General features: G+C 39.3%; 2 protein-coding genes and 1 long non-coding RNA gene across 7 annotated transcripts in view; 2 read left to right on the top strand and 1 right to left on the bottom strand.

The window, feature by feature from the left end:
* SLC17A1 (solute carrier family 17 member 1) overlaps positions 1-7558 on the top strand; it is a 63250-nt gene extending 55692 nt beyond the window's left edge. Inside the window, exon 12 of one of the 2 annotated variants that reach the window (XM_050788224.1) lies at positions 6228-7558. The gene's annotated coding sequence lies outside the window, so the exon portion shown is untranslated. Of the gene's footprint in view, positions 1-4611; positions 4709-6227 lie in introns of those variants that run through there. The other variant, XM_050788227.1, reaches the window with a different exon arrangement.
* The window catches only part of SLC17A4 (solute carrier family 17 member 4), a 27111-nt gene continuing 4809 nt past the window's right edge, over positions 404-22705 (bottom strand). The window contains exons 2-12 of one of the 4 annotated variants that reach the window (XM_050788216.1): positions 20198-20324; positions 12971-13176; positions 11874-12107; positions 11703-11790; positions 11151-11237; positions 8422-8540; positions 8141-8302; positions 4799-4931; positions 4567-4714; positions 3538-3628; positions 404-2510 (exon numbers count right to left, since the gene is read on the bottom strand). In XM_050788216.1, coding sequence (XP_050644173.1) covers positions 2376-2510; positions 3538-3628; positions 4567-4714; positions 4799-4931; positions 8141-8302; positions 8422-8540; positions 11151-11237; positions 11703-11790; positions 11874-12107; positions 12971-13176; positions 20198-20288 — 1494 coding nt within the window. In that variant the 5' untranslated portion in view covers positions 20289-20324 and the 3' untranslated portion in view covers positions 404-2375. Of the gene's footprint in view, positions 2511-3537; positions 3629-4566; positions 4932-8140; positions 8303-8421; positions 8541-11150; positions 11238-11702; positions 11791-11873; positions 12108-12970; positions 13177-20197; positions 20325-22705 lie in introns of all 4 variants that reach the window. The other 3 variants (XM_050788215.1, XM_050788217.1, XM_050788218.1) reach the window with 3 other exon arrangements.
* Positions 16544-22705, top strand: part of LOC126953008 (uncharacterized) — a 22079-nt gene continuing 15917 nt past the window's right edge. Inside the window, exon 1 of the long non-coding RNA XR_007725104.1 lies at positions 16544-18876. This is a non-coding gene — a long non-coding RNA (uncharacterized LOC126953008). The remainder of the gene's footprint in view (positions 18877-22705) is intronic.

Raw genomic sequence — 22705 nt, 5'->3', positions numbered from 1 at the left:
CTTGAACTTTCCAGCCATCAGAATCACAATCCAAATAAACCTGTTTTTCTTCATAAGTTACCCAGTCTCAGGCATTCCTTTATAGCAACACAAAATCAAAAGACACCTCCCTTTCATACCCAAACTTCTCAGCAGTGGTCTCCTTTCTGTACCTTCTGCTCACTTCTCATCTGGATTGATCACTGCAAATTTGGCATTGGTAACTATTCACTTTTTTTGGAAACATTCTCTCTTCCCTTCCCTTTCTTAGCACCATATTCTCTTGGTTTTCCTTTTATCTTTCAGGCCCTTTCTTTTTCTTTCTTTCTTTCTTTTTTCTTTCCTCTTTTTTCTTTCTTTCTTTCTTTTTTCTTTCTTTCTTTCTTTCTTTCTTTCTTTCTTTCTTTCTTTCTTTCTTTCTTTCTGCTAATCATCCTCCAGCTGACCATTAAATACTGGAATTCTTTAAGGCTTATTCCCAAGCTTCCTTTTCTTATGCCACTTTCACCCATGGGATGTCTCATCCATGCTAAAAATTGTAATCACTGCCTGTATCAAGATGATTTATACGTTTGTAAATGTAGCCTAGATCTCACAAGAGAAATCCAGAGTCATGTGTCCATTTTCCTTCTTGTTGTCTTTACTTGGGTATAATTGCTATCTGTGTGAGAGGCATCCGCATTAATATAACAGCAAGCCAAAACTCAGGAGTTACTCTGGACATCTTCCACTCTCTCACTTAATTATGGGGTCTGTCAGGTTTATTCCCTAAATCAAATAATCCACCTAAATCAAATAATCCATTCACCTCTCACCATGTCTATTCCCTCATGCCAGAGACCATTGTTCTCTCCTGGACTACACTGTAAGCTCCTACTCCAACCTAATCTCTCATGCAGAGTAGCCTCTGAAAACAAGGACACTTCCCACTGATTTCAAAACAAAGACCAACGCATTCACTGGGCTCACATCATCCTGTGTGCTCCTGACCTTAATTCTTCTACAGCCTCCTCACAAATCATACTTCCCTTATTCTCTATCCTCTGGGATACCTAATTGCTCCTTCCTGCCATGAAACTTTAGCTTATGCTGTTCTTTCTTCCTAAAACGTTCTCCCGTCAGTCTCCCACACCAGTTAACTATTATCCTTCAGATCCCAGCTCAGCTGCAACTTTGCAGGGGTGGCCCTTCCTTACATTCAGATTAGTGCACTTATCATCCACTCTCATAACCCATGTAACCACTTGTTATTTCTACAGTTATTACACATTCACTTGTGTGATACTTTGATTAAAGTTATCTGCCCTCCTGAGATACTGAATTCCTTAATACTGTGTATGGTTTTGATTTCTGCCATCCCCACAAGGTGTGTGTGCATTAATATTCATTTCGTGTTGAAATGGTTTTACTGTCTTATGATCCTCCATGCTGCCCATATAGGGGCTTTAACAAAAGCACTGCACACATTTCTCCAGACATTTGGAGTGAGGTTAGGGCAGTGTGTGTCTTACATACATCTTTGGAAGGCATTTTAGGTTAATGAGGTGAATGTTGAATGGTTCCACATTGAATTGAATCCTACTGAATGGTGTGTGGGATTCCAACAGTCAGAAGGGCACACGAAGGCAGACATCATGGGTCATTGTCTAAAAGCAGTGACACATGAAGAACTGTTGGAAGGGCTAGAAGAGACACTGGGCAATGCCCATTCACTAACATGTTAAAGATCTGCACCGAGCCAAAAACCAGATGTGGGGCAGAGGTTAAAATGGCCAGAAAGAAGGTAACTGTCCAAAAGCTGATTCTGGAAGCACAGGTATTCCAGAGGCAGCTCTGATTCCAAAGCTGGCATCCACAGAATGGAAGTTGTCGGAAAGAGTTAAAGTGTACTATCTTGCTCCAATTAGTTGCAGACATGTTCATTCCTCTTGTCATGATGGAATCATTATTGTTCTTTCCTCCTTGACATTTTTCACCAACAATGGAAAACACAATGCATTCTGTTGTTTGGGGCTTTCTTTTGATGACAGCTCTGAGGATTCATCTTCTGCATGTTGGGTACAACTCATTTGTGATTCTCAGTTCTCAGTCCCAAGGTCTGGCTTCCTCTTTTGCTTTGGAAAGAAATTGTCTCCAAACCCTGATGCTTTTACCAGGGTAACAGTGGAAGAGTGGAGAACACAGAAATCTCAACACACCTTTGCTTTTGGTAGCTTGCAGTTAAATAACTAGCCTGTTTTCTTCCTCTGTAAAATGTCCAGGCGTAGTAAAATCTTTAGTATTATATACAGGGTCTAGCTAACAGCTTACCAGTCAAGCAGGCATGAAAGGGAAATGTCTCTGAGGGAAAACAATGAACAACTAAGCACCAGGATCTAGCACATCTCTCGGTTTGCTCAGAGGTGGGTGAATGTCTGCTCTTTAGCCCAGTCCTGTACATCTGCTCGGCCAAAGATGAGGTAGAAAACCAGGCCCGATATGTTAACAGCAGCTGAAAGCAAGAAGACATTTCTCCAACCAAACTCTGAATCCTGGAGGCAGAAAATTACAAGTTATTAACTGTCACCCAGTTCTTGTCCCTCTTGGTTCAGAAAGGCTTTGGCTCTGTGTCCTACTGCTCCCTCCTCGACCTCCACTCTGGCTTCCATGGGCTTCCCAGTTGGTCCTGGAATACTCAGGTACATTTCTGCCATGAGGCCACAGCACGGCATTTCCTTGGCTGGAACACTCCTCCCCCAGATATCTATTTGTCTCACACTTCCACTTCCTTTCAGTCCTTGCTTAAATATTCCTTTTCAAGCAAGTGGTTACGGTGAGTACTTCCTTGACCATTGTGATTAAAATAGAAATTACACCCCTTGTGCGCTATTTGCTATTCTCCTGTTACCTTCAATATGTCATATGTTTTATTTTCATAGATTTCTTTCAGTTTCTTTTCTACAATATAGGTTTCACAAGGGAAGGAATTGTGTTTCATTCACTTAAATAGCACATGGCACATACTAATGTTTAATACTTATGTATTTATTGAATGAATGAATGAATGAATGAATAAGTCAATGAATGTCAGGAGAAACAAGAGCAGTTTGAGGATTTCCATTTTAAACAACCATTTCCTGACAGCTTGTTAGTCAGTGCCTGGGAGGGAACTGAAGCTTCAAAAAAGATAAGTGCCTTGATTTCATAAAGAATACTCTTTCTTTGTTATTCTTCATTTATTTTTCTGATTTACTGGTGCAAAACCACAGGAAAGTCATTCTTTAACTTTCCTGTGGTTTTTCACTGTAAGTAAATGGTATATGGCAGTGTTTTTCACCAGTAAATGAAGTATATGGCAGAAAAGAAGAATGCCACATACTTCTCTATTCATGTAAAGTTTATACCAGTAAGATTCTTAGGAAACTTAAGAGTCTTAAGTTTCTTTAATCTTTAGTCATCATGTAAACTAGTTTATTTTTTACTACTTTAAATGCATCTTGTAGGATACAAGGCAAATGTGAAAACACCATGCCTCTATAGGTTTCTCTTATGAATATTCATCAGAACATTTGACCTCACCTGACTGATGAAAAATCCAGCAGCAGTGGGAGAGATGGCTCCAGCTATGTGTGCAAAGACTTGTAATAGTCCTTTGAGAAAGCCAGTGTACCTGAGAGAGAGAGATCGTACTCTATTATACCCAAGTATACCTACATTTGAAAGTCTCAATACCTGAGAGAAGGAGGGAAACATTCCCGTGCAAACAAAGGGTTAATCTCAGGTGGTCTGTTGCAACTCTGTGCTTATCTGTGGGGATGGCTGGAATTGTGTAAGCCTTGGTGAAACCTGAATGAAATGTACTGACTAAAGATTAGTATAATCCTGTGCTAGGGATTGGTACTCCCAAGCGGGTAACCTCTATTAACTTGTCAACATTGTTTATGCAAGATGGTCAGATTGATGGTCTGCACCTGGTTTGTAAGGTTTTTGTTGTTATTGCTTTGGCTTCTGCTGTTGAGTCTGATCTTGTAACTTTTATACCCTCCGTGGGTATAAAAGACCCCTCAGCAGATGAGAGATTGGCTCCTCTGAGACAAAGGCATCTCTCACATTTCTTGGTGGTTCATTATCTGAAGATAAAGGATGTCCTGTTGACTGGGACAGGACCCTGGGAGCTATGTTTGTAAGTCTCAGTCAACTCTGTATTTACTGTATCAGAGACAGATATTTCTCCTGCAGTCCTGTGTCCTTTGCCTTTATTAAAGATTTTCATGAGCATACCCTATAGAATCTCAAGAATTCTTTCAGTGATTCCACCTTAGGCAACTGCTGCATTCCTCAACAGAGGGAGATTTGTGTGAGTCTCCCTCAGTTGACTCTGAGCTTGGCCACTGCCTCCTCTTGTTCATGCCCAGAAAAACTAAGTTCACAATGGTTGACCAGCTTTGAGTCTCTTCTAGGAATTATTTAGATGTAGGGTGTAGAGCCGGTGCTGACATTTCCTGCAACCTGTTGCACCTGCCACATTTTACTTTCACATCGGAGTATATTTAGGGCTGCTAGACTCGAACTGAGTTTCTGAGAGGATGAGGAAAAAGAGGTCCCTACCGAGGAGCAATATCCAAGAAGTTAACAAGGGCTCCTGATTCACAGAAGCTGCTGATGGCAGAAGACAGCACCAAGAAGGTCATGGTCATGCTGTGGCTGGATCTGACCCAGGGCAGGGACACGAGGATCACAGATGGGAAGAGAACCCCTGGGGTAGGAGGACAAACACAGAATAAACTGGAGGCTGCTCTGAGCTTCCCACATTCACCCCTGTGTCCAGCCTCACCCTTACCAATGGCAGTGAAGAGTTTCCTGATGGTGATGAGTCTGAGGATTTTTCTGGAGAGAAGAAAGTCTGCCAATAGACCTCCAAGGATAATGCAGATACATCCAACAACAAACGGCAAGGCAGACAGGATCCCACTCTGAGGACCAGAGACTAGGTCAGGTACATGCGCCCTTACCACCCACACCATGACACAGACAACCTTGGACAGATTGTCCACATTTGCGGCTTTTCTTTATATACACATCACTTTTAATACAAATTCCATGTTACCGTAATGAGCCAATATAGTTTTAGTATGTATATGTTCATAGCTCTGCTTGCAAAAAAAATAAATAAATAAAATAAACAAGAACTAATGCTCTCTTTATATATAAAAATCACCTGGAAATAAATATTTAAAAGACCAAAATCCAGTAGAAAAATAGGCAAAGGATAATAACAGACAATTTACAGAAAAAAAGAAAAAATAAGTGGCTCCTAAACATGTTAAAAGGTATCCAACTTTGCTCATAATGAAAGAAAACAAAATAAAACTATGGTGAGACACTATTTTTCATGGATCAAATTGGCAAAAAACACCTTTTTTTTTTTTTTTTTTTTTTGGCATGCTCTGTTGCTAACACTGGAGAATCAGGTTCTCACAAATATTACTGGTGCTCTATTGAGGTTAATTTGACAACAAATATAAAAGTTTATAGTGCATTTACCCTTTGACTCAATAATCTCATATGCAGAAATTTATTCCACAGAGAGTTGCACAAAGATGTAACAAATGAACAAGATTTTCACTGCAACATTGCTCAAAGATGGGAAACAATCCAAATACTGCTCAGCAAGGTTCTCATGTACTGATATGAAGATTTCCATGACATATTAAGTGGCAAAAACCTAGTGTATAAGCATAGTGGCATATTACAGAGTATAGAGTATACTGTTTTGTATTTAAAAAGTTGGGAAAATAAGAATATATATTCGTGTATGCTTGCATTCTCATAAAGAAACAAGAAAAGAATATATATAGGAAATTTAGGCCAGCCATGGTGGCTCACACCCATAATCCCGGCACTTTGGGAGACTGTAGTGGGAGGATCACTTGAGCTCAGGACTTCAAGACCAGCCTGGCCAATATAACAAGACCTCATCTCCACAAAAAGTTAGCCAGGCATGGTGGTACACGTCTGTGGTCCCAGCTACTCGGGAGGTTGAGGTAGGAGGATTGCTTGAGCCTGGGAGGTCAAAGCTTTAGTGAGCCATGATTGAACCACTGCACTCCAGCCTGGGCAACACAGTGAGACATTGTGTCAAAAGAAAAAAGAAAGAAAACGAAAAAAGAAATTTAAAGAATGATCATTGGAATGGTCTGGGAGGACAGGGCAGATTAGGAAAAGCAATGAGTAATGAAAGAAAGATTTTTCACTCTTTTTTTTTTTAGATGGAGTTTTGCTCTTGTTGCCCAGACTGGAGGGCAATGTCACAATCTCGGCTCACTGCAACCTCCGCCTCCCAGCTCAAGCGATTCTCATGCCTCAGCCTCCTAAGTGGCTGGGACTACAGGCACCCGCCACCACGGCTGTCTAATTATTGTATTTTCAGTAGAGACAGGGGGTTCACCATGTTGGCCAGCCTGGTCTCGAACACCTGACCTCAGATGATCCACCTGCCTCGGCCTCCCAAAGTGCTGGGATTACAGACATGAGCCACCACGCGTGACCCACTCTATGTTTCAATATAGTTTTTAAAATGTTGAACCTTCTTGTTATCAATTAAACTTGTAAATTAAAATTCTATTGAATAAAATGCAATGAAAAGGAGACTCCTCTGTTGTATATAATCCAAACAATGGAAAGGATTCAGCTCTCACCTGGTTCAAGTAGTTCATTTTACAGATGAGTAGGCCAAGGCTGTCAAGGTTACGTTACTTAGTGAGAAAATACCCTGAGGGCGATGAGAATCCAGGTCTCTTAACTTTTTAGCCTGGAAAGCTCTGCTTTCTGGTCACAACTTGTCTTTCCATTCATTCTCCCATCTTCCTCTTCCTCAGCCTTGGCCTCTGAGGGTCAAGCCCACCCAGCCTCACACCAGAGACAAATCATTCCCAACAGCCATTCCCAACAGCCAGCCTCAGGAAGTCTATTGCTTAGCACTGGCCTCTTGCTTATCTGGTCCCCTGATCCCCTGGATTAAGGTTCTGGTTTAATTTCTGGCCCTCCTCCTCTTTGAAAAGACCCAGAGCCACTCCCTCCTGGGGCTTTCTAATCTCAGTGCCTGCAGCCTGCTTGCATGCAGATGCTGACTACTACTAAGAAGATCAGCTCTCTTTTGGCTACTTAGCACATTTTCACCAGAGGAACCCAATCAATATGAGAAAGCTTCTTCCTGAGTACAGAGAGTACAAGAGTAACACTGGCTTTGTGAACTGTCACTAACAGGTTATGAAATCTGATACACTCTTAGCCACTTTTAAGACATCCATCTAGCAGGAATTGAAAGGCTCCTGTCAGCCATTCAGAGCATCTGTTTCTTCTGTGAAAATTCAGAGAGCTGTACACATATATGCACTTTTCTTTCTATGTGTTATACTTGAATGAAAATGATTTTTTTATTATTATTATACTTTAAGTTCTAGGGTACATGTGCATAACGTGCAGGTTTGTTACATATGTATACTTGTGCCATGTTGCTGTGCTGCACCCATCAACTTGTCAGCACCCATCAACTCGTCATTTACATCAGGTATAACTCCCAATGCAATCCCTCCCCCCTCCCCCCACCCCTCTCCCCATGATAGGCCCCGGTGTGTGATGTTCCCCTTCCCGAGGACAGAAAACCAAACACCGCATGTTCTCACTCATAGGTGGGAACTGAACAATGAAAATGATTTTTTAAAACAAACATTACTCCACAAATGTCTATGGTAAGTCTTTTTTGGGACTTTATGTCCTATTAATATCTTATTTTCAGCATATGTTGTTTATGTTTCTCTGTCACAATTTTCTCAGAGGCAGAATTTGTTTTGCTAATTTTTATTATTTATGCTACCAGCAGAGCATCTTGTTTGCAAATTTTGATTGGATTGAGTATAAAAATTTTGCACAGGGCCCTTAAAATATGATAGTATATGAAAATCAAACTGACCTAGAACCATATGTATCATCCTGCTGCAGTAAGTAGTGAACCACATTGAGATCAATCAGAATCCAAATTAACTAGACTCCATTTCCTACATGGAGGTCCTGGTCCTAATCCCCCGATTTTGTGACCATAGGAGAGACACAGGATTATATATGAGCTCCCTATATTTAAGCATTTAAACAGAAGATCAGAATGAGCTTTCTCTATACTTACATCTCTGAGGTTGGCTTGAAGTACCGAGCTGATGTACGTTGGTGTGTATGCCATAATTGTATAAAAAAGCCAGTATTCACAGAAATAAGAGATTACAATGGCCCAGAGTGGTAAGGATTTGATCATAGCCCTAATGGGAAGAGACCAGCCTGGTGAACAGTCCTAGAAGAAAGCACACAGCAATGTCCCCTCCATCAGAAGGCAGCTCTCTCTATCGCACTCTGCATCTCTGAGACATCTAGAGGGACATACAGAAATGTCAGAGGAATTTCTCAATGTACCTGCTGAGCCAATGAACACACAATGTATCTCTTCTCAGCAGCACTGATAAAGGGATGATTCACAGGATCATCATAAATGAGAGGAAACCAGAGAAGACAACAGGCACAGCCAATTCCTCCTAGGAAAAGAGGATCCAGTTAGCACTGGATGGATGGAAGTACTTCTTTCAGTTTGACTCTAAGATGATTCCTGTGGTTGGCAGAGTGACTAGCCTCAGTACTCCACTCTTCCTGACATCTATCCCTTGCATGGCCCTATCACAGGGGGAGGGTACTTCCTCACCACTTGACTTTGGCCTTGGCCATACAACTTGCTTTTGCCAATGGCATGGAGGAGTTTCAAGTCTAGGCATTAAAAAACATTTCTTTTTAAACTTATCCTCTTGGGTCTTGTGCACTGCTATTGGAAGACTATGCTCCAGCTCATCCTTTGACCAAGGCAGATGACAGACACAGACAGTGGAGCCACCCAGCTGTCCCACAAAGAACCACAGGAATAAATGATTATTGTTTTAAACCACTGAGTTTTGGGAGGTTTTGAAACACACTATTATTAAAGCTATAGCACACTTACAAGTTAGTAGCGTGTTTGCCCCACGTGCTTGAAAATGCCCTCACCATTCACATACCAGTCGGCATCCCTCCTGCTAGTCATGCTTTGCAGAGTTCCTTTCATCATTAAACCTTTCCGTATCTATCTCTTATCTTCCTCAAAGCACATATGAGTGAGAAGCAGTACACTATTATGTGGAATTAATTACCCAGTTTCTAGACATGAAATGAAATTAATCCTCAGCAAAGACATTTTTCTGATATATACATTATTACAGAGTGGGGGATTTAACATTATCAGTATTGAGTGGAAATATGGCCCATCTTCAAATTCCCTTTTTAGAATCTTAAGAAATCTTATGAGCTCTCTTTGTTTGGCTAGCATGTCATTTACAAATTCCTTCACAAATATCATACAGCAGCCACTATACACCAGGCATTCTGCTACATTTTAAGAATATAAAATGACAAAGACACAATTTTGCCATCAGGGAACTTAATCAAGTGGGGAGGGATAGATACGAAAATTAGCAATGTTGCACATTGGGGTTGGAGGATGTTAATATTTATTCAACAAATATTGAGTGAGTTTCTATTGTGTATATGCTCCTTACTGTTTCTCGAAACCATAAGCACAGTAAGATTTTCTCGTTGTTTGAATAATTTTTGTAATCTGCCCTTTGAATGTTTTCATGATAAAAACTTTGAAGGTTGGTGTGCTGTGGAATCATTACATATTTTTTTTGGTGAATATATTGACCTGATTTTACAGAAACCCTTGATCTAAGAGGCCCGCCCGCTAATGAACACACTAGTGGGACTATAAGGAATTACCATAAACAATTTAGGGGTGGGATTTTGGAGAATGTTTCAAATATTGAACAAACTTTAGCTGACAGCAGCTAAGCGGATTCCAACCACAGTTCCACGAAGGTAAAACTGTAACGTAGTAAAATACTGCCTCTGGAACTTTCCATGTGTCTTTGGAACCTTTCTGTAGCATCTCTCTGTATATTATGTCTGCTTCTGAACCTTACATAATCTGCTCTGTCCTACAGGCTCCACTGATTGATTCTTACTCTAATTAGCATTTTACCTATGATTAGGTCATAGTCACACAACTTTCTGGCTATGATACTAGGTTGGTGCACCCAAGTAATTGTGGTTTTTGCCATAATAATAGCTGGAGAAATTTTAAAGAATATATTAAATTAAAAAGCATGACTAAAATGTAGTCTGACTAAAATAACATTTTCTTTTTTGTTGTTTCTTTTTTTTCTTTTTTTGTCTCTTGAGACAGGGTCTCACTCTGTCACACAGGTTGGAGTGTAGTAGCATGATCTCGACTCACTGCAACCTCCACCTCCTGGGTTCAAGCGATTCTCCCACCTCAGCCTCCTGAGTAGCTGGGATTACAGGCAAGCAGCATCATGCTCGGCTAATTTTGGTATTTTTAGTAGAGATGGGGTTTAACCATGTTGGCCAGGCTGGTCTCAAACTCCTGGCCTCATGTGATCCACCTGCCTCAGCCTCCCACAGTGCTAGGATTACAGGCATGAGCCACCACGCCTAACCTAAGATAACATTTTCAACATCTTTTTTTTGTTGTTTTTTATTGAGACAGAGTCTCGCTCTGTCGCCCAGGCTGGAGTGCAGTGGCGAGATCTGGGCTCACTGCAAGCTCCGCCTCCTGGGTTCATGCCATTCTCCTGCCTCAGCCTCCTGAGTAGTTGGGACTACAGGCGCCCGCCACCTCGCCCGGCTAGTTTTTTGTATTTTTTTTTTTTAGTAGAGACGGGGTTTCACTGGGTTAGCCAGGATGGTCTCGATCTCCTGACCTCGTGATCCGCCCGTCTCGGCCTCCCAAAGTGCTGGGATTACAGGCTTGAGCCACCGCGCCCGACCAGATTTCAACATCTTATGAAATAATTTGCTCTGAATTCCTTTAGGTTAAATTTAGAAGCAGTAAGGAATGTTATGATGCCTCTTACGTCATAAGATTGTTCTACCTACACACTCAAGGCTGCTGAAACTTAAATGTTAAACACAGTTGACTCTGAACACTACCAGCTTTAGCTATGTAAATATCCATATCTATTAGGATTTGGTTAACCATAGACAAATTGAATCACAGAATTCTCTGTCATAAAAATTTGAGATTTGAAAAGCAAACTCACCAAAGATATAGAAGACATAAGGCCATCCTATGGTCTGGCAAAGAAGACCACCAACGAGTAGAACGATGAAGGACCCCAGCATTGACCCTGAACAGAAAAAGCGAGGATGTTCTGGGTGAGAGGACCCATCTTGGGGCTCTATGTGCTTTCTACAATGCTGAGTTGCACAGTGAGGGAAGGTATGAGTTTCAAGTCAAACTATCTAGGTTCAAATCCTGCTCCTTCACTTGGTAACTATGTGATCTTGGACAAGTTATTACTCTATTTGTGTCTGAAATTCCATATATGTGAAATGGAAGTAATTATATACAGCTGACTTATAAAATTGCTTTGAGGATAAGATGAAAATATGTGCAAAACACAAGAATGTTTGGCACATAGTAAGCATTCAGGTCATTCAGTTACAATCAAGAAAGGCAGTATGGGGTAGTGCTTTAAAGCAAGGACTATGAAGACAGAGTGATTGATATATAAGATCTTGGTTCTATTGACAGGACTTTGCTGAGTTCTCTTGGACAGTGCATTAAAAGTGGGGTTTAGGGTATCAATTACCTGATCCAGCAATGGTGGTGAGTTGACTCCTTTCCAGTGGGGGAGCCCATTTGACCCAAATTGAATATTGACCAGTTAATACCATAACCTGGGGGGAAAAATTCCATTCTTAGAGATCTGAGGTCATTCTGGAACCTATATTCTACTTATATCTGGAAAACATCTTGGTACCTGGGCTATGCCTTGTACAATCCGGAGGACAATGAGCAAGGCCACTCCTGCATTAGCTGCCAGTGGAATGAAGAGGGTCAGGAATGAGGAAATAAACAAGCCAGCACCAACCACATACTTGGCTCCAAATATTCCAGCCACATAGCCACTAGGGATTGGAGCCAAGAATGAGCCATAGTTGAGGGAGCTGAGGATGATTCCCTGGATTTCAGGACTCCAGTCATATGCAGGGGCCTAGATGACAAAGAGAGTTACTGTTTGTCTTTAGTTGAAGAATTGACAGTTTTCATTGTGAGGCCTTGAGAGGCAAAAAAATAATTGGCAGTTATCTTTCTTTTTACATCTCTTCTGTTGCCCCAATATACCAGTATCATGTATTTAAAATATATGCCCAACATACTCTTTCCACTCACCCTGACACAATTAACCAAAAATTAAAATATAAGAGAGCTCGTAAAGAAACAAAGTCTATAAAGAAGAAAGCATCGTAAGCAAGGTAATTAAAAAAATATGTGGAAGGAAGAGAAAGCGGACAAATCTGTGAAATATATTTTGTACAGATTTTCATCATTGTAGGGGAAGAATTTATGTCCCCTAAATGGTAAAATTTTTCATTTATTCTAACTTAGCCCCTGGTTACACTCATAGACACTAAGTAGTGACGCAATCCCCTTAGATACTTATTATGTTCTTTATTCCTTTCTTTTCTTTTCTTTTCTTTTCTTTTTTCTTTTTTTAAGACAGAATCTCTTTGTCACCCAGACTGGAGTGCAGTGGCACGATCTCTGCTCACTGCAACTTCCGCCTCCCCAGTTCAATCAATTCTTCTGTCTCAGCCTCCAGAGTAGCTGGGATTACAGGTGCCTACGACCATGCCTAGCTGACTTTCATATTTTTAGTAAGGACGCCTCGGCCTCCCAAAGTGCTGGGATTACAGGTGTGAGCCACCATGCTTGGCCTGATACTTAGGTACTTGTGCCATTCCTGGCACATAGTACATGTTCAGTAAATACTTAGTGGTTAAATGAATCTCACTGTAAGTCTTTAAGTCAAATTATTTGAGTCAAAGAAAGAGTCCAGAGTCTCATTAAACTTACCATTGCTTTAAATTCTTTTAGAGTTTCATTCCAGTAGTCCTGGGAGTCAGTGGAGGGCCATTCTGTGGAGGCATTGGGCTGGCTAGGTGGAGCTGTGTTGTTCACCATAGCCGGAATGGCAATGCTCAAGTTCATTTGTTGGGTGTAAATTGAAAAATTACAGAGCTGCAAGATGAGGGCCAGCCCATGTCGGACTGAACAAAAGCCTGAGAGGAGAAGAGCATGCAAAGTCACAATCAGAATGCTTTTCTCCCACTCTCCCTAAGTCTGGAAGAAGGAGAGGATTGGTATCTGTCTGAGATGCAGAAATACAGAGACAGAGAGAGACATTCCTCTGTAGTTGTGTAGTGGACTTCTGTCCCCTAGGAGGTAATGGGGGAGGTGGCTCCCTCAGAAGCATTTCTCAAACAGAGACTTGAAGAATGTGTGGAGTTGGTCAGAACAAACATTAGGGGAGAGCTTTTCAGGCAGGGCTCTGGGATGAGAAGATTAGAATGGGAATGGGAAGAAACTGATTTAGAGAAAGAATTGGCTGGGAGCAGTGACCGATTGGATATGGACAGTGACAGAAAGGAAATTGCTGGAAATGACTCCCAAGTTCCCTGCTTGGGCAGCTGGGATAGCTGGATGTGCCATTTATAACCAGGAAACATGGAAGATTAGCTTGTCTGGGGCTGGGGAGAGATGAAACTTGGAAAATAGGCGATGGTTAGATCATAGAAGTATTTAAACTTCATCTTAATACTATAATTTATGCTTACACAAAATTTGCTAGTGTTCCATAGGAACTCTGGGGATATCCCTGTGGTTGAGTCCAAACACATTAGTTTGACAACAGCGGGAAGAGTTCATCCACTATCCCTGTAGAGAAATCCCAAAGGTAATGTATGATCACAAGGTTTGAAGATGCCATTTTCTTGGCTCTGAAAGGGAGCAAATGCTCTTGGAATGAACAGCATGGTTTCGTTTTGTGTAGTAATGCTCTTGCTAAGTTCCAGCTCTTACCTTTGGTTCAACTCTGAGAGCATTTAGTTCCCCATTCCCAACCCAGCCAATGCACCATCCATGAAAATCTACATTGGAATTTTGATCAGTCATATTGATATGACAGATTAAATTCAGAAGGATTGCCACATTTATAGTATTGTCTTCTAGTCAAGAAGGGATACCTACCCATGTACTAGTATTGGTCTTTTACTCAGTCCAAGGTGGAATTTTATATATATCACACACAAAATTTCCTCTATATCTCACACAAAATTTCCTCTGTTATTAATATCTTATGGTTTAATATCTTATGGTTTGTTGCAATTAATAGTTATTTTCAGTTAAGGCCTTCACAAATTTTGTAAAGTACTTTTTAATTGTTGTGTAACTGAGCTCTTTTTCCTATCATTTTCATCAGGTTTTTCCCCATTGGGTTTTGATTCAATAAAGAAAGACAAATTATGTACAAATAATGAAAAATGTAGTTGATTATGTTTACTATTTGCAACACTTATTTCATTCTCCTGGGTAATTTAATTCACTGGTATTTTCAAAAAAATGGACAAAACAGGAATGGTAAGAATGGACACCTCAGCTATATTTGCATTTACTGAGACTGCTTCTCACATTACACCATTAGGTATGCTGCTGGTTATTGGTATGACATGTCCTTTAATTATATTAAACTACTCTGTTACTACCTTTAAATATTTTTATGGGAATACATAAGTTTTATAAAATGTATTTTAATCCTGGAATCAGACACCTGCATTCCAATTCCAGCTTGTGTGTTCTGGGACAAGGTACTGAGCTCTCTGTGGCCCCCAAATTTTGCCTGAAAAATGGAATTAATAATAGAGTCTACATCAAGGCACTGTGATAACAACTGAATAAGTTTATGTAAGTTCATTATAATTATAATAGCCTACCACCTTTGTATTATTGGGATGATCTCTTCTTATTCTTAATAGGCTATTACAAAATTTAAAAACATGATGTATTTGGCTAGTGTTTTAGCTAGAATTTTATTTAGTGTGTATAGTTGAGCTTAAAATGTTGTTTATGTATATAGGTGTGTTATTTTTTGCTATAGTAGCTTTGTTTTTTTTTTAAGTTATAAGCTTCCATCTCAATCTATGACCTGAAATGTTTTAGGTACATAGCCATTTTTCTTCTTAATAAATTTTTGATTTTAGAACAGTTTTAGATTTATAGAATTATTGAGTTCCTCTATATCTCACACAAAATTTCCTCTGTTATTAATATCTTATGGTTTAATATCTTATGGTTTGTTGCAATTAATAAACCTACAGTGATATATTATTAACAACTAAAGTCCACAGTTTATTCAGCTATCTTAGTTTTACCTAATGTCCTTTCTGTTCCAGAATCCCATATAGAGAACCGCATTACATTTAGTTGTCATGTCTCCTTGGACTCTTCTTGGGTATGACACTTTCTCAGACTTACCTTGTTTCTAAAATGTATTCTAAATACCTTGTAGTCGAAAATGTCTAAAGACCTTGATAGTTTTGAAACGCACCAGTCAGGTGTTTTGTGGAGCATCCCTTAATTGAAATTTGTCTGATATTTTTCTCATGATTAGACTGGAATTATGTGTTTTTGAGAGGAAGGCCATGGAGGTAAACTGCCATTCTCGTCACATCATATTATGGCCACACACTGTCAACAAGGCTTCTTACTATTGAGTTGATCTTGGTCCCCTGGCTTGAGGTAGTGTTTGTCAGGTTGCTCCACTGTAAAATTACTCTCTTTTTTCTTTTTCTCCTTTTAATGTTTTGTATGAATTAATATGTACAAATGTACTCTGGAAGAAGTCACAAGCACCAGTCACACTTAAGGAGTAAGGAGCTAAGCTCCATTTTCAGAAGATAGAGTGCTATATATAAACTATTTGGAACTCTTCTGCACAGGATAAATAGGCATTTTCTGCTCCTTAAAACTCTCATATAATTTTTCTAGTGAAACTACTAGAATATATTTGTTTGTTTCTGTGTTTTAAAACGAATAACTTTTTGACAAGTTTCTTCATTTCTTAGATGTTTTTTGACATGTATAATTTTTTTCTTTATTCAGATTTATAAATTAGAAACACAAAATGTATAATTCCTAGAAATCATAATTTCTACAGTTATAATTAAATTATATTTAAAATATTAAATTTTAATAAGTAAATTATGATTATGTAATTAAAGTTTTTATAATTATAAATTTTAATTCCTAGAAAATCATTTACTTATGTACTTTCCCTATAATTAGCTTTTATACATTTTCGATGCTACTGTCTCCTATTTTCTCATAACTGCTTGTATTTAATATCTCTGCCTGATTAATCTGAGTAGTGGATTGTTTTATTGCATTGAGTGGCATCTTCTTTTATCAAAGAATCAGCTCTTGTATATATTTTTAATCCAATTTTTTAATGATTTGAGTTCACACTATTCTATACATTTAAGTTGTCTATTTCATTTTTCTATGTAATTTCCTTAAAGTTGTAGGCTCGGTGAATTGGATGTTTAATTAACTAGTTTTCATTTTTTATTATACAATCTCTGTTTTCTTCCCTTTTTCAAATCTGTCTTCTCCTTGCTGCTGCTAATTCCATTTTAATTCCGCACTGACATTTTTTTCCTCCTTTGTTTCCTTTCTCCTCTATATTAGGGACTTCTTCCATATTCTTCTGTTGATTTACTTCCTACACTCTATGCTTTAGTATTATTATTGTCATTGAGAACTTTAAGAAATTGAAAATGAAAATATTCCTCAATTTCCCCGTAATAATATAAGCACAGCAGTGTGATGTAAAGGCTAACAACAGCTGATTTGAATCCAGCTGCTACCTCTTTATGCCTGGATGATTAAGATATGTTACTTCATCCCTCTGTGCCTGAGCAGGCTCCTACAAAATGGGGATGATGCTAGTAGCACTTTCCCTGAAGGATTGTTGTGAGAATTCAATGAATTAATACATACAAACTGCTTAAAACAGGGTCTAACATACGGCCTGCGCTCATTATGTGACAGCTATTATAATGAACTGTGCTCTTTCATAAGTGTACCTGTTGATTTCTCTTCTATCTAACACATGCCTTACCTTATTCTTTCTACGTAAATATGCAAACATATTTACGTAGGTTCCTTGTAGTCCACCCCTACAGCCTTGGACTATAAAAGCCAGTCGTGTGCGATTTTGTTCTCACATTTTGAAACCCCTGCACAGGGCCATCCATGCTGGTTTGAGGCCCAGCTATGATGCGGTGGTGTATGTGGGTGGGCTGGTGGCAGCAGGTGGGGAGGAGGAGGTAGGAAATTCCTTCACCAATTCAAGGGAAGCTAACTACTGTACCATTTTAATTCTGCAATAACATTATATAATTTGAGAGAACATCTTCCAAATTTCCAAGTTGATTTCTGCAATCATTCATATTTTCCTCTGCTTTGTAGCACTGGCCCCTAATGCTAAATTGCAGATCAGAAAGGCCAGTGAAGCGTGAGGGGAAAGCTGCAGAACGTGGGCCCATGCACGCTTCACCCAGCACATCCCAGCGCTGTAGACCCTTGAGGGGCTCATGGGGTCTGTGGTCTGCCCAGCTTCTGGACACTGCCACTCCAAGCTGGTCAGCACGAGCTGAAGCTCCACAGCATCCTCTTTGTTCTTGCTGTAACACTGCACCATGCCTCAAAGATGGGAGTTTTATCAGCTCTTGGCTCCTCTCTCTATTTCTTCCAAAGTGTATTAAATCTGTCTGCAAGACTTGGAGTTTGTAGTGTGTGGTAGGAATAATTCCTTAGTTTCAACCTAGATGGAAATACTTTCTCAAGTGTCGTGCTTGTTTTACTCATTTCCACGGCTTTCAGAAGGGGGTGCTATTGTAAATGGGCCTTCTGATGGCATTCTTCCCCATGGAGGGGGGCAATATGTCTTCCCTGCAGGCATTTGATATGGAGAAAGGACACTGTCCCTGATATTGTTCTCAGTGCCTTTCCCACCCTTCTGTGGTCTCCACAGTAACAGAGGCACAAATATCTGGAAGCTACAATCCTCAGGATTCCATTCAGATTCCACAAATGAGGACATGCTGGCACAATGTGTCAGGCTGAACTCAGTGAGAAACCACTATGCTCTGGAGGCAGCTGCAGGTTGATAAGCGAGAATCAGTCATGTTAGACATGGGATTTCTGCCTGTGACTTTAGGGGTCCGTCTCAAAAACATCCACTTTGTGATGCACATGGCTGGGATCACTGGCAGTGTAATGTCCCAGGTTTTCTGAAAGTAACCAACCTGACTTTTGCTTCCCTAGCCTTCCAACATCTGTGGAATCTTCCAGTCCCCTATATTAATCTTTCTTCTCAGAAATACCTAGATTTGCTTTTGATTTTGTGATATAACTCAGACTGATACAGAAGCTCATGGACCTCTGGGGGAAAGGGGATCAGAAGGTCAAAGTGATGTCTGTCTCCAGCCCGGCCCCAGAAATCCCTAACTGAGCCTGAGAGAGAAAAACTACTGATCTTCAGGCAGAACCTGAAGGCCCAGCTTTTTTCAGTCAAGGTTTCTAGGTTATTGGAGCAGTTCCTTTGTGTAACCAGGTGACCAGATAATGGGGGAGGGGGCATTTCTCCACATCCCATGGAACACCTGGATTCAGCTCACTAAGTGTCTTAGAAGCACAGCAAAGACATCAGTAGCTTTTGGGGATGGGAGTACTGGTACCCAGAGAAAGCCCCAGTAGTGCCCTGGGAGTCTGATACAGAAGATCCAGCCATGCCCAGTAAGCATGAGCCAGAGAAGGAGATGAGAGGAAAACTGATGTTGGACACCAACAGACGAAGCAATCAGCAAGGTTTATTCCTAAGCATTTGTGAGAAATACTCGTATACACAACAAAATAACTTGGTAAGGCTTGGAGGAGTAGCTGGGGTTCTGCCTTATTAGGTAGGATGAGACTGCCAAAAAAGGATGAGTGTTAATAGCATGATGCTGTTTGAAACAACAAGCTGGGGTAAAGTTGGTTACAAAGTTGTTGTCCAGTATAGCTATAGCCCAGAGTGGTCACCAGAGGACTGGGTGGCATGGTAGGCCAGATGTTGTAGGAGACTATAGAAGAAACCAGGAAGACCATAGGGGTTCCACTTTAGACAAATTATAGATGAACTTCCCAATGACTGCCAAAAGGTGGGCTGAGGAAGGGACACTATGTGAGTGGTAATAATGAGCTCAAAAATGGCAGAATCAGGATTGCAAACTCAAGCATTATGATTTCTGACCTGTGCTTTTATCCAGTATGCCATACTGTACCTTGGTAAAATTTTACTCACAAGTTCTTCACATTACCAATTTTGAGGGAGAGACAGAATGATAAAATAATTTGGCCAATGGTATAGTCTAGTAGACTCTGAAGTCCTTAGAAACAGATGAGACCTTCAGCCAAGACTACTGGAACAGTATTAATTCTGGGTCCAATGGTGACTAGTTGTAGGATGAGTACTAATATGCAAATTTCCTGATTTCTTCTGTGATGGACGAGATTAGGAGAAATCTCTTTTCTTGAAGATATGCATAATTCTTAACAGACAAAACAGACAAACTGGCTAAAATGTTGAGTATTACAAAGCATTCCATCTTGGTTAGTGTTTTGCCTTTTAAAGGCATTATCTTATGAAATGACTATATCCTTAAAAGAATTAATGGATAACATAGTCATAACTCATTAAGCATTTAGGGTAAAATAAGATGTTCTACCGTTTCCCTTAATGCATATTATGAAAAGCATGATATTTTAATATAGATAAGAGAAAGGAAGAAAGGTGACTTCTATGACATGCTAGAAACAAAAAGCCTATTTTGGGATCGGGGTCAGGTTTGGATTTAACACGAGCAGAGAGAACCAATGGGACATGTCTTGAGCTTAGAATCAGACAAGCCAAGGTTGGTTTCTATATTTCCTACTTAGAACCTGCTCTGATTTTTTTCCTTCATCTCTAAATAATGTCATGATACCTGCCTGTCTTATATACCTTCAAAGTTTCTTGTGAGAAATGAAATAATTATCAATAACTATTTATAGCCATATAGAATTCTTGGCAATTGGTGGTAGTGAGGAAAATGATGTGTATCAACAAAAGATGCCACAGATCTTAGTTTTATTTACTAACACAAGTCAAGGTGCCATAGATCCTAGTTTTATTTACTACCAGATTACTGTGCATGATTTTACCTTTCCTGGAGCATTCCTCTTGAGCCATATTTAAATTGCCATCATTGGAAATGTCCCCCACGGTAGCTTTGACATCTGGTCCAGTAGACATTTTGGTTCTCTCTTCCCAGGGACTGACATTTACTTACTAAAATAAAAAGAATGCAAAAGCAAATACAGAGAGAATCTTAAATGATACCGCCCCAATTCTTTCTAAGAACTAGGAGCAAATGTTGTTCTATAAGAAAAGTGCTAGGTTAGGGTTCGTGAAAACTAATTTGTCATCCTGGCTTCATCACTAACCAATTGGTTGGTCTTTGAAAGGTCGCAGTTTACCCTGGGTCTTAGTATCTGTGTCTCACAAGTGAGGAATCTGGCCTGGATTGCCTTCATAAATTGTAATATCCTTTCTAGTTCTGTGTTCCCATGTCTCTAAATTGATATTAGTATTAAATGGACATGAAAAGTTGACAACCTTATTTGCAATTTCATCTAGGAGATTCGAGTGGATTAAATTACCTGAAAAACTATTATAACCGCCTATACATATTACATAAAATATAGCAAACACCCTTTTACATAGCTGCAAAGACAGTAAGAGATACATCCATCAAGTTAGATGTCTGCGCTAACTTCATTGACCAGGAGATTGGGGCACAGAAGCATCAATTTCAGTGATGTGGGGGCCTGAGATCTAAGCCCCTGTGGGGATGAAGGATGAAGCCGTAGGCCCATGCCAGGGAGGCGATTATAAGGGAGATTCTAATATACAGTTAGATGCCTCAAAGTGGTTCAAAACTTGGTTAAAGAGGCTCTTCCCCTTTCAACAATAACAGTGACAACCCTCTTTGTCCTGAGTTGTGGTTTGAAAATAAAGTACTTTACCTGAAAACTGTGAAAGTTCGTATCTAGGTTATGGAGAATTGAGGGTTGAAATTCATATTTCCTTCATTGTCTGAGAATTCATCCCCAGCTAAAAAACTGACCAAAGAATCAAGCCCAGTCTGATTCGCTCAAAACAGATTACACAGAATTACTGCACATGAAGCGCTATATATTATGAGCTCAAAATAAAAAATTATAAACACTCAAAGAAATGATCCATCCAAAACAAGTTTTCAGACTCAACGCATAGCAAAATTAAACTACTGAGAACTTCCAAAAATAGAATAAACTGACAAAGACATTACATAAGTATGCTTTAAATAATTGAAGAAATAAAATATGGACCCTAAAACATAAAAAGGTACCAAAAAGAACAGGCAGATTTAAGAAAGATACTACTTGAAATACAAAAATAATTAGGCATTAAAATTTTAAACTAAGTGACTAGACATAGCTAATGAAAGAATTAGCAAAATCAAAGGCAGTGAGCTATGTAAATTATACAGAATAAAGCTCAGTGAGATGATGAAGGATGACAGCAAAGTTAAGAAACTGGAAAATGGAGTGAAAAGGTCCAATGTATGTTGAATAGGACTTCTAGGAGGACAAAATAAAGAGAATTGAGAAAAGGCAATACTTTAGGAAATAACGGATAGGAATTTTTTAGAATAGATGAAACCATAAGATTTCTCAGATTCAGGAATCAAAATGAGTCTCAAGCTAGGGAAATGAAAAGAATCTACACCTAAACATATTTAAGGATACTGCAGGACACTAAAAGAACAAAACTTATTTATAGTAATAGATACCATAAAAGATGACTTGATAATAATAGATACCATAAAAGATCACTTTTAGAAGGGGAGAAATTGATTACAGCATTCTATCAGATATGAAGTAGTATTTGTTCAACTTCTAGCTAATAAAAAAATAAAATACAGTAAATTGGTAAAAAGTAGGAAACTATTGGAACGAATATGAATATAGATTAAGAACAAACATGGGAAAATGTGCGTCACTTCACTATCAAGGACATGGATATTAAAAGAACAAGATCCTATTATTTCTTACCTATTACTTTTCATAAACATTTTAAAAGACTGTTACCACCAAGCTTAGTCAAAAATGTGGGGAAATGAGCTATTATTTCAGGAAGTCAAGCTGCATCTTCTCACTTGTATTGCTGCTTCATGGTGTGTACCAGAGACTAATAGGCACAGCCACACAGAATAGTATGTTTCAGGACACTCCTTAAAGCAATATTTGTAAAAGCAAAGAGTCAAGAGCTAACTAATGATTATTTAATATTTGCATAATTAAATGCAGATATTTTCTGAATACTACACGGTTATCAAAGAATTGGATACATATATAAAAGCATATAAAGATTTAAAAGACAGGTAAACAATCAAGCATCTACAGTTTTCAAGAGACTCACCTAAAACATAAGGATTCACATAAACTTAAGGTAAAGAGGTGGGAATAGATATTCCACGCAAAAGGACACCAAAAGCAAGCAGGAGTAGCTATTCTTATATCAGACAAAACAAACTTATAAGCAACAGCAGTTGAAAAAGATGAAGAGAGACATTATATAACGACAAAAGGACTATTCCAACAGGAAAATACCACAATCCTAAATAT

This window comes from Macaca thibetana, chromosome 4 (genome assembly GCF_024542745.1).
Source record: "Macaca thibetana thibetana isolate TM-01 chromosome 4, ASM2454274v1, whole genome shotgun sequence".
Classification (NCBI taxonomy): domain Eukaryota; kingdom Metazoa; phylum Chordata; class Mammalia; order Primates; family Cercopithecidae; genus Macaca; species Macaca thibetana.
The sequence above is the reverse complement of the archived record's forward strand: the minus strand, read 5'-3'. Positions and strand labels throughout refer to the sequence as shown.